This window comes from Mytilus trossulus, chromosome 3 (genome assembly GCF_036588685.1).
Source record: "Mytilus trossulus isolate FHL-02 chromosome 3, PNRI_Mtr1.1.1.hap1, whole genome shotgun sequence".
NCBI lineage: Eukaryota > Metazoa > Mollusca > Bivalvia > Mytilida > Mytilidae > Mytilus > Mytilus trossulus.
Genome location: NC_086375.1, coordinates 39,945,632 through 39,961,391, shown reverse-complemented (window position 1 = coordinate 39,961,391; position 15,760 = coordinate 39,945,632). Strand labels below are relative to the sequence as shown.

Sequence of the window (15,760 nt, the reverse complement as noted above, 5' to 3'; positions counted from 1 at the left end):
TATTATCTGGAATATTATTATAGATAGAGATAAACTGTAAACAGCAATAATTTACAGCAAATTAAGACCATATAAGAAAAATATGGTTGGTTGAACCTGGTTATGAAGCTAGCAAAACATCGCCTTTTATGGCAATATTAAATATAACTCTAAAATGGCAATAGAACATGACAGGACTACAGTACAAATAAATGCAAGAACATTCAGGACAGAGAAAAACACAAATAAACATTACAATAGGACACTTCGACATGCTAATAGTAATCAAAGGTACCAGAAATTTTTTACACCATACGTGCGTTTCGCCTACACAAGACTCACCAGTGACGCTCAGAGCAAAATAGTAAAGAAAACCAAACATGTAACAGATGTTAACATATAAAAGTTGTTTATGTTGAAAAAGAAGGATTTCTAAATAAACATTTCGTTTCACTGCTTGTTCTTGCTACAGCTTGAATTACTGTGAAAATTAATTTAACATCTCTGTCCATATGCGCTAAAGCTATGAGGTCGTTTATACAAATGTAAATATAAAAAAGAAGATGTGGTATGATTACCAATGAGACAACTATCCTCAAAAGACCAAAATGACACAAACATTATTAATTATAGGTCACCGTACGGCCTTCAACAATTAGCAAAGCCCATACCGCATATAGTCAGCCATAAAAGGCCCCGATAAGACAATGTAAAACAATTCAAGCGAGAAAACTAACGGCCTTATTTATGTAAAAAAAATAACGAAAAACAAATATGTAACACATAAACAAACGACAACCACTGAATTACAGGCTCCTGACTTGGGACAGGCACATTACAATACAACTTATTGATAGATAAAGGCATTGTGTATTAAATATGCACTGGACACTGAACATATACCACCGTGACGTTTACCAACAAGTAAATCCAGAATATTCATAGATATTTTCAATGAGCCGGATCTTCCTTCACTTTATCGAATAACTTGATTACATAAGTTGCCAGGTATTCAAAGAGCTTCAATGAACGTCTGATTAAATCATTACACTCCTTGTTTATAAGCTTTCAAAGCCGGGCTTCAGAGTTATTGTTAGTCTATGGGCGGCTTAAAAAGATGTGGATACAATTCTAAAGATCTGTTAGAGTATATTTTCTATTGCAATGATATTCAAATATTTGCAGTTCTTTTCTGTACACACTTATTTCCAATTTCATATTAAAACACAAATTAAAAAAAATTCATGAGAAAACATAATTATCTTTTCTACCGAAGGGATGGATTTTTTATTATGAAATATCACTCTGATGCAAACAAAACAATCTCTGAAACTAACATTATCATGATGCTTTATTTTGTTATTGGTAACCTATATGTTACCTGTGGAGGACGTGTTTGGAACAACTGTGCTTCTTTTTTGTCGTCTTGTTCCATTATTCATATAAGTCTAACCTTATTCAGTGAGTTCGTAGGAAAATCAAAGGAATCTTGTACTATCATAAAACATCACGTTCCGCTATAAAAATTAGTTCCTGTCCTTTCGATTTCTATTACAAATAACGAACAGTTAATTTGTCTCAGAGTCTATCAATTACAATCTGCACACGTACATTTCAAAATTCAAGCGAAATAATGAGGAGAATCTTTATCACCCTCTTTATCCCATATCATATTTTTTTTCCAAAATATATGCAGAAACCCATATCTTATTATTTAAACTTTAAATAATCAAATCTATTAAAGTCAACAGTTCTAAGTCAAATATAATTTAACAAGACAACAGACATAACAACGTAGGTCAGAAAAATTTAACATGTTGATTACTAGCAGATGTGTAGTCAAAAGGATTTACAAGACATATACCCTACATAGTACAAGAAAGGGTTTACAAGATACTTACCCGGCAGTGTACAAGAAAGAATTTACAAGATATATACTCTGCATGATACAAGAAAGGATTTACAAGACATTTACCCTGCATGATACAAGAAAGTATTTACAAGATATATACCTTGCATAGTATAAGAAAGGATTTACAAGACATTTACCCTGCATAGTACAAGAAAGGATTTACAAGATACTGTAAATTCAGAAAATAATGCGAGGTTTTTATTATTGCGGAAAAATGCGACTGAGTTGTAAACGCAATAATTTAAACTCGCATTTTGAAATAGTTTATATGAATTTAATAGGATACTCCTCAAAATCGTAAAAATTAAAATCGCATTTAAGTCTGAAATGACAAAATCGCAATAATAAATGCACGCAATAATTTCTGAATTTACAGTACTTACCCGGCATGGTACAAGAAAGGATTTACAAGACATATACCCTGCATGATACAAGCAAGGATTTACAAGACATTTACCCTGCATGATCATGAAAGGATTTACAAGACATTTATCCTGCATGATACAAGGACGGATTTACAAGATATATACTCTGCATGATACAAGAAAGGATTTACAAGACATTTACCCTGCATGCTACAAGAAAGTATTTACAAGATACATACCCTGCATAGTACACGAAAGGATTTACAAGATATTTACCCGGCATAGTACAAGAAGGAATTTATAAGATACTTACCCGTCATGGTACACGAAAGAATTTACAAGATACTTACCCGGCATGGTACAAGAAAGGATTTACAAGACATATACCCTGCATGATACAAGCAAGGATTTACAAGATATATACCCTGCATGATACAAGCAAGGATTTACAAGACATTTACCCTGCATGATCAAGAAAGGATTTACAAGACATTTATCCTGCATGATACAAGAAAGGATTTACAAGATACATACCTTGCATAGTACAAGAAAGGATTTACAAGATATATACTCTGCATGGTACAAGAAAGGATTTACAAGACATATACCCTGCATGATACAAGAAAGGATTTACAAGATACTTACCCGGCATGGTACAAGAAAGTATTTACAAGATACTTACCCGGCATGATACAAGAAAGGATTTACAAGATACTTACCCGGCAGGGTACAAGAAAGGATTTACAAGATATATACTCTGCATGATACAAGAAAGGATTTACAAGACATTTACCCTGCATGATACAAGAAAGTATTTACAAGATACATACCCTGCATAGTACACGAAAGGATTTACAAGATATTTACCCGGCATAGTACAAGAAGGGATTTACAAGATACTTACCCGGCATGGTACAAGAAAGAATTTACAAGATACTTACCCGGCATGGTACAAGAAAATGATTTACAAGATACATAACCTGCTAGTTTAAGAAAGGATTTATATGACATTTACCCTGCATGGTACAATAAATGATTTACAAGATACTTACCCGGCATGGTACAAAAATGATTTACAAAATTTGTACTCTGCATGATACAAGAAAGGATTTACACGACATTTACCCGACAGGGTACAAGAAAGGATACACAAGACATTTACTCTGCATGATACAAGAAAGGATTCACAAGACATTTACTCTGCATGGTACAAGAAAGGATTCACAAGACATTTACTCTGCATGGTACAAGAAAGGATTTACAAGAAATATACTCTGCATGGTACAAGAAAGATTTATAAGATACATACCCGGCATGGAACAAGAAAGGATTTACAAGATATATACTCTTCATGATACAAGAAAGGATTCAAGACATTTACCCTGCATGATACACTATAGTTATCCTACATCATCTGATTAGAAAAAAGGTTTAAACTTTGAAAAAGGATATGTCCTTCGTGCTATTGTACTATTTCAAAAGTTTGTCTTTAAGCGTTTCTGATGAAGGTAAATCCAGAAAGGCGTTTCGGACGCAAGAAATTATTGAACGTGTTGTTTTCAATTTTTTACTATTTTAGAAATGAAATGACAAGTTTAAAATATATCAGTAATGGAGAATGATAAATTATTCTGTTACTGCCAGTAATTGTATTGCTTGGTGTGTTCTATTGATACACCTTAGAACAAGGAATACTCCAAGTTAGACAATAATTTATAAATAAAGAAATTCAGCATGGAAATAAAATAAAAAACGTTAAGGAAGACTTGACATCGATGAAAGATCAAATTACTGCAAAGTATAAAGAAACGGACCAAGTAAAACAAATATCGATAGATATTGACGATGCGTGTAGAAAGAAAATAAAGGAAATAAAGAATAATGATGTTGTTACTCAAAGACAAATACTTCTCACGAGGACACACTAAGTGGCGTTAAAAAATGTAAACAAGAATTGATAATACACTATTATACAATATCCCATTTTCTACAGTAAACCCATTTAATTTGGTAAAAGGTGACCAGCTATATTAAAATCAACAGCACGACGGACTAATATAGGATAGTTGGAAAAACTTTTCATTTAGAGAAAGTGATGCCACCCAACTTCGAGAGAGAGAGAGAGAGAGAGAGAGAGAGCGAGCAATACTATTTTATTTACACGACAAAACATATGTCTGTGCGGCATATTATATAATGTATATGCCCTGAACTATTCAATATCACCACTATATCCATATGTTTTTTTTTATACTGGTAACATTCCAAGTTATGTCTCTATGAAATATAGATATCAGAACCAGAACGTAAGCACATGACGATATATATGAGTTGTATCTATCTCACCAGAAAAGGCATGGTGTGTGAAACAGATTTATCTACAAAGTTAACCCTAAATTGCCTGATGTATGAAATTGCAATGACTCACTGTCGGAATTGCTATTTCCGGAAGCATTATCATCAGTATGAACTGTAAGCATCCAGAGAACATCTATCGTTTATTTTCTCTATTTATACTTCAGATTCAAGTAACACATTTCATCTTCAAAAATGATAATGGATCAATGAGCTAAGACAACCAATGTTTGTTGTTTATCTAGTCCGTACCCCTGTTGATTGTTAGGATATGAAAAGTAAAATAACAAGTACCGAACTCCAAGGCAAATTCAAAACGGATTTTCCATTATCGAATTGAACAACCAAAAGCTCACCCATTTCAAACGATTGGTACATGTATACTCAGAAAAGTTTTCTGACCCATAACAACATACCAAAGTTCAGTTGTATTCAAATGGCGATAATTTGATTGATCATCACAAAGATGTTATTCGTGACATTAAGGCAGGTTACTATTTATAAAAGTAGGATGCAACTCAAATTCTGATAGTAATACTTATATTGTTGGATGGGTTTTTATATATCGATATGTTTCGCGGTCATAATTAGATCTTCATATACCAGTATATATTCATTTGAACATCCGATGTCAAATTTTTAATACAGTGTGGATTTGCTCCAAACTCCCCGGCAGTTCCAGCTCCGATCAGCATACGGGTCCGCATACGGGTCCGCATACGGGTCCGCCTACTATTCTACATTGATGGAGTAAAGGAAAATAGTTCCGGAAGGGAAACGATCACTGTACGGAGTTTGGGTTTGTTCAGTGGTATTTCATGCATAGGTAGCAATACACAGTTAGGAAAAAAACTTAAAATTGACACTCATAAATTTTTAACACCCTCTTTCCCCTCATGTCTAACAAAGAAGGCTTTATATGTGTGTTATGCATGCATATACTTGTAGAAAGAAAATCTTCCATAGATTTGATTTCTAATGGTCATCAGGGTGAACTATAATCCCTTTTGGGTGTAACCATGGCAACAATCTGCATTTCTTAGATACAAAATATAGCAAAAAAGGGGGTGAACATGTCACAAAAGTCTCCAAAATTTGGTCTATAGGAAAATTTCAATGAATTACAGTGATACCTTTCCTGAATCCATAGGTTTATATCTATCAATTGGTCCAAATAAAATCATATGCCTTCCTGCTCGTTTTTCCATAAAATTGAATTGAAAAAATCGAGCGCAAAATCTTTGTTGATAAACACTGCAATAATTTGTGGACCTATGAACGGTACGGATAGGAAAATACGGACTGTCAATCATAGAAATGGCCTATAAAACATGTTAAAATCAATCTAAATGGTCATATTAACCCACTAAGAAGGCTATGTTATTCTTCAATTATCTAAAAATCAATTTTATTGTACAAAAACTTTCATATTTAAAAGATTCACAGGGGCTATAATGCGAGACTAAACTTCTAACTGTGTATTGCTACCATAGTAGGAAAAGTTTACCCTTTCGACGCCTAAGGACTCGCTCCTGTTATATTTCGTGCTTATTCCTCAGTTTTTGATTGACTGTTGCCTCTTTATCGATATGCGAGGGATGAACATTGCTTAGTTATTGTCGTCTTATTTCTGATCTTCTTCATATTTAGCTTTTTATATTGACGCAGATGGACGACTTATAACTAGAATATATGACAAAAATGATGATTTTGGGGTTTTTTTTATTGTCATTTTTAAATTTCTTACCAATAACATACCATTTGCTCTTTTTTATGGCGTTCACAATTAATGTCTCATTAGTGATGCAAGGGCCAAACTATATCTGAAATGTCATAAGCAAACATTGACGGGCAGATACAACCAACTGGAAATTCCTTTATTTCTTTGTTTGCCATGCTCTATTCTTTTAGCCAAAATCAAGTTAAAAGGGATGTATCAGTTTTCACAATTGTTTTGGTCACTTAACGTCATCCATTCCTATACTTCTATCGGTAGTTTCTGGTTTTTAACAACTTATTATCCTTACTTTCTGTTATTTTTGCCCAAAAATTCTTTATTCTTTGAGTTTTGTCAAAATTGCTCTTTTTCTTTTGTACTTTATTCCGTAGTTTCTTGCTTTATCCCAGTTTTGCTATATTTTTTTTATCATTTATTTTCTATTCTGTTAACCTGTCAAACGATACTCTAACCTCTTGCAGGTTTCAGTTCGAGGATAGTTTCTTTTTAAGGAGAAATGTGTTACAACAGTTAACTGAACCTCCCTACATGACAGTCATTTTCTATTCCAAATTATAATCTTTGTTTATACTAAACATGGATCGCGGCTACGTTTTACAACGGCAATGTTTGTCGCTTTGTATGTATACATTCCATAGAACCAAAGTGCATCAGATTCAAGAGCTAAGTTATATAAGTCTGACCTACCCGCAAACATAATAAATAATTAACAGACCTCGCGGAAGTGGATGAGCTTAAGTACACTCTGTACAGATAAACAGACCTCCCCTTGTCGGAGGAGGAGTAAGGAGACGAAACATCATAACGAATGCAAACTAGTACATGCTTCACTTACAGTGTGTGCGATAGAAAATTAAAGACTACAAAGCTTATTACATGTAATCGAGTCCCTCTAAGACTATATAATCTATTGTGCGATATTATGAAATGAAATTATTGACACTAAACAAAGACATAATCATAAATGAAATGTAATATTTAGCAATGTTTTGATAATTTATGCCATCGTGACAATGCATTATTACAATACAAGTTCGCAATTAAGATTTGGTTTACCTTTATCTATACCTTTATCTACATCGAATTTCAAAATAAAGACACACTTGTCACAGACCAGTAAACATTTCATTTTTCAGTATCGAGTGTGTATTGTTTAGTAAATGGAAGATATGTCTAAGTGAAATATAATATATAGTGTGACGGACGTGTGTATAATATATTAGATTTAATACACAACTTTGCAAAACGATATACTCGGACTATTTACTGGCCGTTTGTATTATTGACAATTCCATACAGTTAAAATGAAATCAATACCGAACAGCTAATTATAGTACACATTTATTTTACTGTGTGTATGGTGAATAAGACCCTGTTCACATTAGTATTTATCCAGTTTAAACTGATCTTAATATCCTAGTATGACCGGGGACTAAGGACGTTTACCAGGTATGTTATATTTACTTCAATCATTGTTGGTGTTGCATATATATGTTTGGTCATAAAATATGTGTACTGGTTAGTTAAGTGAAATTGTCATATATATAAATTTTCGGGTAACTAACACGTTTTCTAACTCACAAATTATATATAAAAAAGGAAAAATAGCAGATTACAAAACACACAACAAATGATATCGCGAGCAACATTCAAAACAAGGGGTACGCGTGTTGTGTTTAAAGGAAAGCAAATCCACCTTCCTAGTGGCACCTGTGTGTTCTAACTAATTCAAAATATAGCCAGTTAAATCTCGATTATCGACATTACTGTTTTATAGAAGCGTTACTATAATTATAGTTATTTTTGAAAGGACAATCGATATGAAAGACTGGAAAAAAGACATTCTGGAAGGCGTCGAAAGCGTATCATTCCCCGGATGTGCCCCAGGAGTCATTTTTGTTTACGGAGAAAAGACACAAGCAATTCTTGCAAATAAGAAAGGACATGTTTTATGTGCAGGAGGTTTGTATTCTTTTACGTTATTTTATGTTGGTCCTTCTATATTGATCATATGCTTCCAGTAAGTAAATGAAATGTTGTTGGCGACTGGTTACCTTTCTATTAATATTATACAAATTATATTTTAGCAAAATATCTCAATTGTATTTTAAATTTCCAATTGCCTCAAAGGTTTTGTTCTGTTATTTTTCATTCAGAAAAATGTACAGATAGTTCTTAAAACCAACTGTGAAACAGATACCACAGGTAGTGATAAATATGTTGTAAAAACAAACATTACAATACCTACAAACATGACAAATAGCGAGGAATAAAATAACAACATTGATATGGATAGGGGATTGAGATCTCTCAAACATATTTAACGCCGCCGCATTCTTGCGCCTGTCAGGAACCTCTGGCCTTTGTTAGTCTTGTATTATTTAAACTTTTAGTTTCTTGTGTACAACTTGGAGTTTAGTATTGCGTTCATAATCACTGAACAAGTATATATTTGTTTATGGGCCAGCTGAAGGACGCCTCCGGGTGCGGGAATTTCTCGTTGCATTGAAGACCTGTTGGTGACCTTCTGCTGTTGTCTGATCTATGGTCGGGTTGTTGTCTCTTTGGCACATTCACCATTTCAAATCTCAATTTTATTGATAGTCCATAGCCTATGTTTTAACGAAGTACGATTATTATTATATGCGCTTTTATAAAGACTTTGTCAAAACAACGACATCAAATTTCTACGAAAACATTATTGTTCAACAATCCACAACAATTTTTAATAAAAAGGAATCCAAAGGAATCCATTTCACAGTATAGGACCGTGCTCTAGTCATATCTTGCCATAAAGAAGAAAGAAGAATTAAAGAGACAATTTGAGAATCTAAAAAATCATCATAGATTATATTTATATTTTCAGCTGAACATGGGAAAGGAAGAATCATTGTATTTTCGCACGATGCATTAGTTAATAGTTTTGGTGAAAAAGATACAGAACGGCAAAATAATCGATTCAACGAAAATATCAGAAAATGGATAACGAGAAACAAGTACAAGGGAAATGAAATAGCTTGTTTTTCTGAGTATGTAAATAACTTTGATGAGCTACCGCCTGAATGTAGGATATTAACATGGGATGGACTTCCGGTTCTGACAGAAGATTATAGTATTTTGAAATTACTTGAGTGGGTAGAGAGGGGAGGCGGATTAATATGTGGAGTGTGCCCATGGGGTTTCGCACAAGTTTATGAAATAGGCGTTGACAATATACCATTTAAAATCATCTTCAGGGCAATAGGTGTTTGTTACGCTGGGAAATTGGTTTACGAGAATGATAACGATTTAGACGAAATTGTAATAAAAGACAATATGGCTGACTATGCTAAGCCGAATGATCTAGTTGCAGCGATAAACAAACATCCAGAAAAGATAAATAGGTTAGTTGGGATGATATACAATGTATTTTATTCACCAGAAGAACTGTATATCACTTACAAACCACATGTTGTGGATTTGATTCAGAAATTATCACCAGGAAATGACTATATTCCGACACGCAGTCAACCAGTTGAGGTAAATGCCGCTAAAAGAGCTGCGATGCTTATGTGTTATATGATGATCAGAGATGGTTTAGATGGGAATGAAGTGCTAGCACAGGGAATTCAAGAATTTCCAGGAACATTTGAGAACACACCGGAAACTCAGTCTTTCACATTAAACTTTTCCTCACAGACACAAAAATTACATTCAACTGGATGTTACCTGCCTGCTGGTATTGTCATGGAAGTGTCGTGGAGTAAGTCCAAAAATCCATGGGATATTATAATTGGTATCCATGGTGACGAACTTCATGATACAAATTCTGAATTAAAACGCTGGCCTAAGATTAGAATTGAAAAAGAGCTTAAATCAGACGAATTTGGAACGCTTCCTTCAATGCCGTTAAAAATTTGCAGTCCATTTGGAGGACTTGTTTATGTACAGTCTCCAAACAGTACAAAGGATAGAATACAATTGAAACTACACAATGTCGTGTCTGCTCCCATGTTTACTTATAAAACAGCAAAGAACTGGGAATCCGTCGAACGTAACAAACCAGGACTATGGTGTGACATTATTGGAGACAAAATCACTCTGAGCTTACCATCCACATCTGTAAGACATCTCTCAGATCCAACAATGACGGTGAAAGTTTGGGATTCCGTAGTATCTGCCCACATGGATCTACTAGGGAAGGATCCATCCGATGGTAGAGGAGAATGGGTGGTTACAGATGAACAACCATCTGCTGGTTATATGCATTCTGGTTATCCAATCGTCACCAATCTTGATGTGGCAGATCCTAATAAGGTTCGTTTCAATATAAATATTTAAGAACGTTTCTATACTTCGTATTTTTTTCGGTCTATTATTGTTTTCAATTCGAGCGTCACTGGTGAGTCTTTTTGTGACGAAAGATCTGGCGTTCACACTCTTTCGTTTGATTTCTATGAAATTGTTCGAAATATCTAGAATTGCAAGCGATGTTTTACAAATTTTTTTATTTCATTTACATTTGTAAGATCAAACCACCATTATTTGTTCTGTTGAAGTCAATTTTATTTCAAGTTTTTGTAGAATATAAACTCGATCTTGTATTGGAAGTAGAATCCTGGTGAAGGAAACAAATCTTTGACGTTTATATCAAGAATATTTAATTTAACCTAAATTTCATAACATTTCTAACAAAACTAAACTACATATTTGTTTGATTCAATTTTGGTTGTCTTGTTCGGATCGATTATCAGTGCAATTAATAGTAAGACGATTGTTCGTTCAAATCAATCACCTTTTGTTATCATCTAGCTTAACATAAAACAAATATTAGGGAATGGCAAAACTGTTTTAAAATTATATCCTGATAACTTTGATGAGTTTTTATTTTTTTATCTATCATATTTCGATGTGTTTATTGAAAAAGATTTATTATTGCATGACTTGTTTTTTTTATGCCCCACCTACGAGTAGAGGGACAATATGTTTTCTAGTCTGTTCGTTCGTTCGTCCGTCCGTTCGTTCGTCTGATCCGCTTCAGGTTAAATTTTAGGTCAAGGTATTTTTGGATTAAGTTGAAATCCAAGCAACTAGAAACTTAGTACACATGTTCCCTTTGGTATGATCATTCTAATTGTAATGCCAAATAAGACTTTTATCCAATTTCACGGTCCGCTGCACATAGAAAATGATAGTGTGAGTGAGGTGTCTGTTTACTGGGGACACATTCTTGTTCTGTTTTTACTTAGATCGATGATGACTGCTTCCTGTTATCCAGAGATCACATTCTAAACGTACACAACGGGAAGGGAAGTTGGGGAATGTTCCATGAACTGGGACATAATTTCCAGGACTATGCGTGGACCTGGGATGGTACGATAGAAGTTACTTGTAATGTGTTTACATTGCATGCTATGGATGTTATTTGCAATATAAGACCATGGGATCATCTGTGGGTCCGAGATCAGTTCGAGGAAGCCAGAACATATCTCCGGGTAAGGTATATCATAAGTTATATTTAGATGGGTTTCATTTTTAAAATTTATACAAAATCCTTTAAAAATGCAACAAATCAAAGCGACAGTTTTTGATCTATGTCTAAACGTGTTATTTGCTTCGTTTTTGTAAGGTCCATCTGCTGATGAAAAATTAGTTGTTTTTCATTGAAACTTGTACTATATGCTATAACAATATAAATCCACATGTTTTTTTTATGTACCCCTAAACAATATGTACACGCAAATAAACATACATACGAAACTTGCATGTACGTATTTAATTAACAAACATATACGTTTTTTATATATATATAAATGTCATATGTTTTCACATTGACAAATAGTCGTACAAGTGAGAGGTTAAACGCTATAAAACCAGGATTAATCCACTGTTTTCTACATTTGTAATTGCCTGTACCAAGTCATAAATATGACAGTTGTTGTCCATTCGTTTGATGTGTTTTATCATTTACTTTGGCCACTTAATTAAGCACTTTCAGTTGATTTTGTGATTTTACCGTTAAACAGGGCAGTAAATAAGTAAGTGCATTCATCAAAAACAGTGATTCTAATTATATAAAAAAAAGTAGAAGAAATATTTATTTTTACAAGGTCATTGTGGTTCTGACAAGCAAATGATAACAAGCCCAAATAAATAGCTAAATGTATCCATACAAGAAAAATGTGTCTGTCTTTTAACTAATATATATATAATTTTACCAGCTTTTTGATAGTTTTTTAAAAACGTAAACATTATTAAAATTACTAATTAAATTGTTTTAAGTATGCGACTATTTTCATACGACATTATTCAAATAAATTGTTATTGGTCATCTCAATTCTGAAAATTCTGTAAATTTAAATTATATTTGGAATGATGGAAACTCTCTCACATTTTACAGATGAACATTTTAGCAGAAAGTGTTGTTCATCAACAAATTCCTTTACAAATTCACTTTTAATTACAGGAAGGGGCAACGTATGACACATGGTGTGACAGTCCTGGTATAGCTTTGTTAGTATATGCACAATTAGCGAGAGATTTTGGCTGGACTGCTTACAAATCTGTGTTCCGGACTTACAACAAACTTGCAGAAGACAACCGACCATCAACACAGCAGGAAAAGGAGACAATCTGGATACAAACCTTTTCCAATGTAGTAAAGAGAAATCTTAGCCCCGTTTTCGAGTTTTGGGGATGGCCAATTCAGCATTACGCTATTGACGAGTTGAACAAATTTTCACCTTATCTTCCTGATGATATTACAACAAGCGAATTTGCAAAAGACAGAGCTACGAAAATTCTTAAAAGGTACCAACTTGAAGATAATTCTTCTGGTGCACGTCCTACTCAGAAACCACCACGAAAGGAATATGCTTATTGCTCAAGTACAGTACAAACTAAGGAGGACAAAACCAAGAATGCAAGTTCGTGTTCTGCTTTATAAGTAGATTAAATAAAAGAACTTACATACTTAGTATTTACCATGTACTTTAATTTGATATTGAAATAAACTCAATTTCAGTATAATCACATTGATTCATATCTTTTCATGTCGCAAGTTTTGGGCGACAAAAATACTTAAAATGTACCAATTTAAGGTAGCACAATACAAAGATTTTTTTACTTCCAATCACTAACCTTTGAAATGCTGTAACTTTCTTATGAATGCATAGAAAATAATAAAAGAGGTATATATAGATAGATAAAAGATTAATCTTTTAAATGAATGCAATATTTTTATTATGCAAGCATTATGTAATCAATTATTATGTAATTAGGTGGCAAAATCTGGGTAAGTTCACTTGAATGAATTTAGCTCTGCCATCTTTTAACTCTAAAGGAAATTTTAACGAAATCTTAATCAATACATCATGGGCTTCAAAAAGGTGTCTCAGATTGTCTCTATGGTATTCCATTCTCTCATAAATCTCTAATAAGTGTAAACATCCTAACCACATAAAAGAAGAAAATGTTTAATTAGGTGTAAAATTTGTTATATACATTCTATCTGAAATCTGAGACACCCTTTTGTAGATAATGGCCATAGGAACAACATATGATAAAATCAACCCTCTAGGGATACCTATGCAAAAGCTAAGTTCATTTGAAAGTGGAATTTTGGTGAAAAATATTTTAGACGCATTTAACATTATAATTGGTTACATAATTGTTGCATCATACTAAAATTGCATTTATTTGAAAGAGTAATCTGTAAGCTATCCAACACTACCAATTTTATAAATTTTCAAGCATTATTAAGAAAATTACAGCATTTTAAAACTTGGGAGATGGAGTTATAAAAATCTTTGTATTGGGCTACCTTAACAGAATTCTTCTGGTGCAAGACCAACTCAGAAACCAAAACAAAAAGACAATGTATTTTGCACAAGTACAGTACAGAATTAATGATGATAAAGACAATAATTCAAGTTCATTCTCTGTTAAAACATATTAAAAAAAACGGACTTACATAAAAGTTCTAAACATGCAAATTAATATTGAAATTAAGGAGAAAATCAATATCAGACACTTCAATTCAACAATTCTCATCTTCCAAACTCTGACAACACTTAAATTAAATTGAATGTTGAATATAAGTTACATACAAAGGTCATTGCTCATTTAAAAAGTAATATAACAAAAAAACAGAACTCCAGGGAAAATTAAAATGGTTAAATCAAAAGCTGAAACACATAAAACGAATGAAAATCAACTGTTGTATATATAAATGCAACAGTAGTATACTGCTATTCAAAAGTCAAAAATTGATTTAGAGAAAAGCAAATCTGGTTACAAACTAAAACCGATGGAAACACATCAACCATAAGAGGAAAACAAAACGGAACAACAGAAACATTGAATTGCAACAAAATCTGGCTTATATTCAAATAAACGAGCATTTCAAGTTCAAAATATACAAAAAAGTCATGTAAAATTCGAAGATGCAATTTACTGTTCCATTTTACCATGTGAAAATTATATTTTCAATGTTATAGAAATAATTTCTTCTATTTTTCCTGAAGCACATTTTTCTCCATATGAACTGGCCTATCGAATTAAGTAATAAAGTAATAAATAAGATTCTAATTATAGCATTATGTTTTAAATGTGGATTTGTTGGGTTTTTTTGTCATGTGATAGAAATATTAATCGCATCTGTATACTACACAACTGTGGAAAAAACAATTGTCATGAGTTACATTGCTTCGTTTAAGACTTTTGCAAGATTCTTTTTCCATATGTATATTTTTTTTCTGTTCTTAACTACCAATTTCCATAAATTTTGAGTACATGAATAACTCGAATAAATACCGACCCGTTACGGTCATTGTCCTCCAGAGGTTTATGAAATGATCGATAGGAGCGTAATATACCGACTGTATTATTTGTGTTAGTACGTGAACAATTGTTTTGACAAGACTTGAGCATACGTATGGACTTTGAAACTTATTTGTCGTATAACAATATTCGGAAACTGTCTCTTTATCGTATTAAGATAGACACAATAAACAATATGAAAAGTACTTTAAACTCGTTGACTTCATTTCAAATGGAAAAAGTATCATTCATACATTTTAAATGAAATATAAAATTTTGCATTTACAATTACACAGTTTATATGCTCGTTCGAGAGGAGGTTGAAGAAATCAAAATCACAGCTTTAAATTTGCAAAAATAAGGGTTCCTACATCGAGAGTTTTATCTACATTAGAAATTGTATTTAGACCAATGGCATCTTAAAACGGGAGATATTTCGTTGATTCACTATGTTGTCCAACTTCTCTTTGCTTCATGGTTGTACTTTGTAATGTAGTTGCAATGCAAAAGATAGTTCAGAGACTATATGGTATCTGATTGTAGTGTGAATAGTTGTTCCCTTTTGTTTAACCAGAAGGATCTAGAAGGGAAAAAACATGGAATATGCTTACT

The 15,760-nt window shown here is 32.9% G+C and overlaps 1 protein-coding gene across 1 annotated transcript; it reads left to right on the top strand.

Moving 5' to 3' along the window:
* The first annotated feature begins 7,395 nt into the window (after window positions 1-7,395).
* LOC134711466 (TRPM8 channel-associated factor 3-like) lies at window positions 7,396-13,346 on the top strand. Its single transcript, XM_063572067.1, has 5 exons — window positions 7,396-7,798; window positions 8,160-8,311; window positions 9,216-10,645; window positions 11,578-11,823; window positions 12,795-13,346. Exons 2-5 carry the CDS (start codon window positions 8,170-8,172, stop codon window positions 13,272-13,274), a joined length of 2,298 nt encoding a protein of 765 aa, XP_063428137.1. The 5' UTR covers window positions 7,396-7,798; window positions 8,160-8,169; the 3' UTR covers window positions 13,275-13,346.
* Window positions 13,347-15,760: the final 2,414 nt, after the last annotated feature.

Coding starts and splice junctions, on each gene's coding strand:
- LOC134711466 (XM_063572067.1), top strand. CDS start 8,170: ATGAAAGACTGGAAAAAAGACATTCTGGAAGGCGTCGAAAGCGTATCA. Junction 10,646..11,577: donor ATGTGGCAGATCCTAATAAG/GTTCGTTTCAAT, acceptor GTTTTTACTTAG/ATCGATGATGACTGCTTCCT. Junction 11,824..12,794: donor AAGCCAGAACATATCTCCGG/GTAAGGTATATC, acceptor TTTTAATTACAG/GAAGGGGCAACGTATGACAC.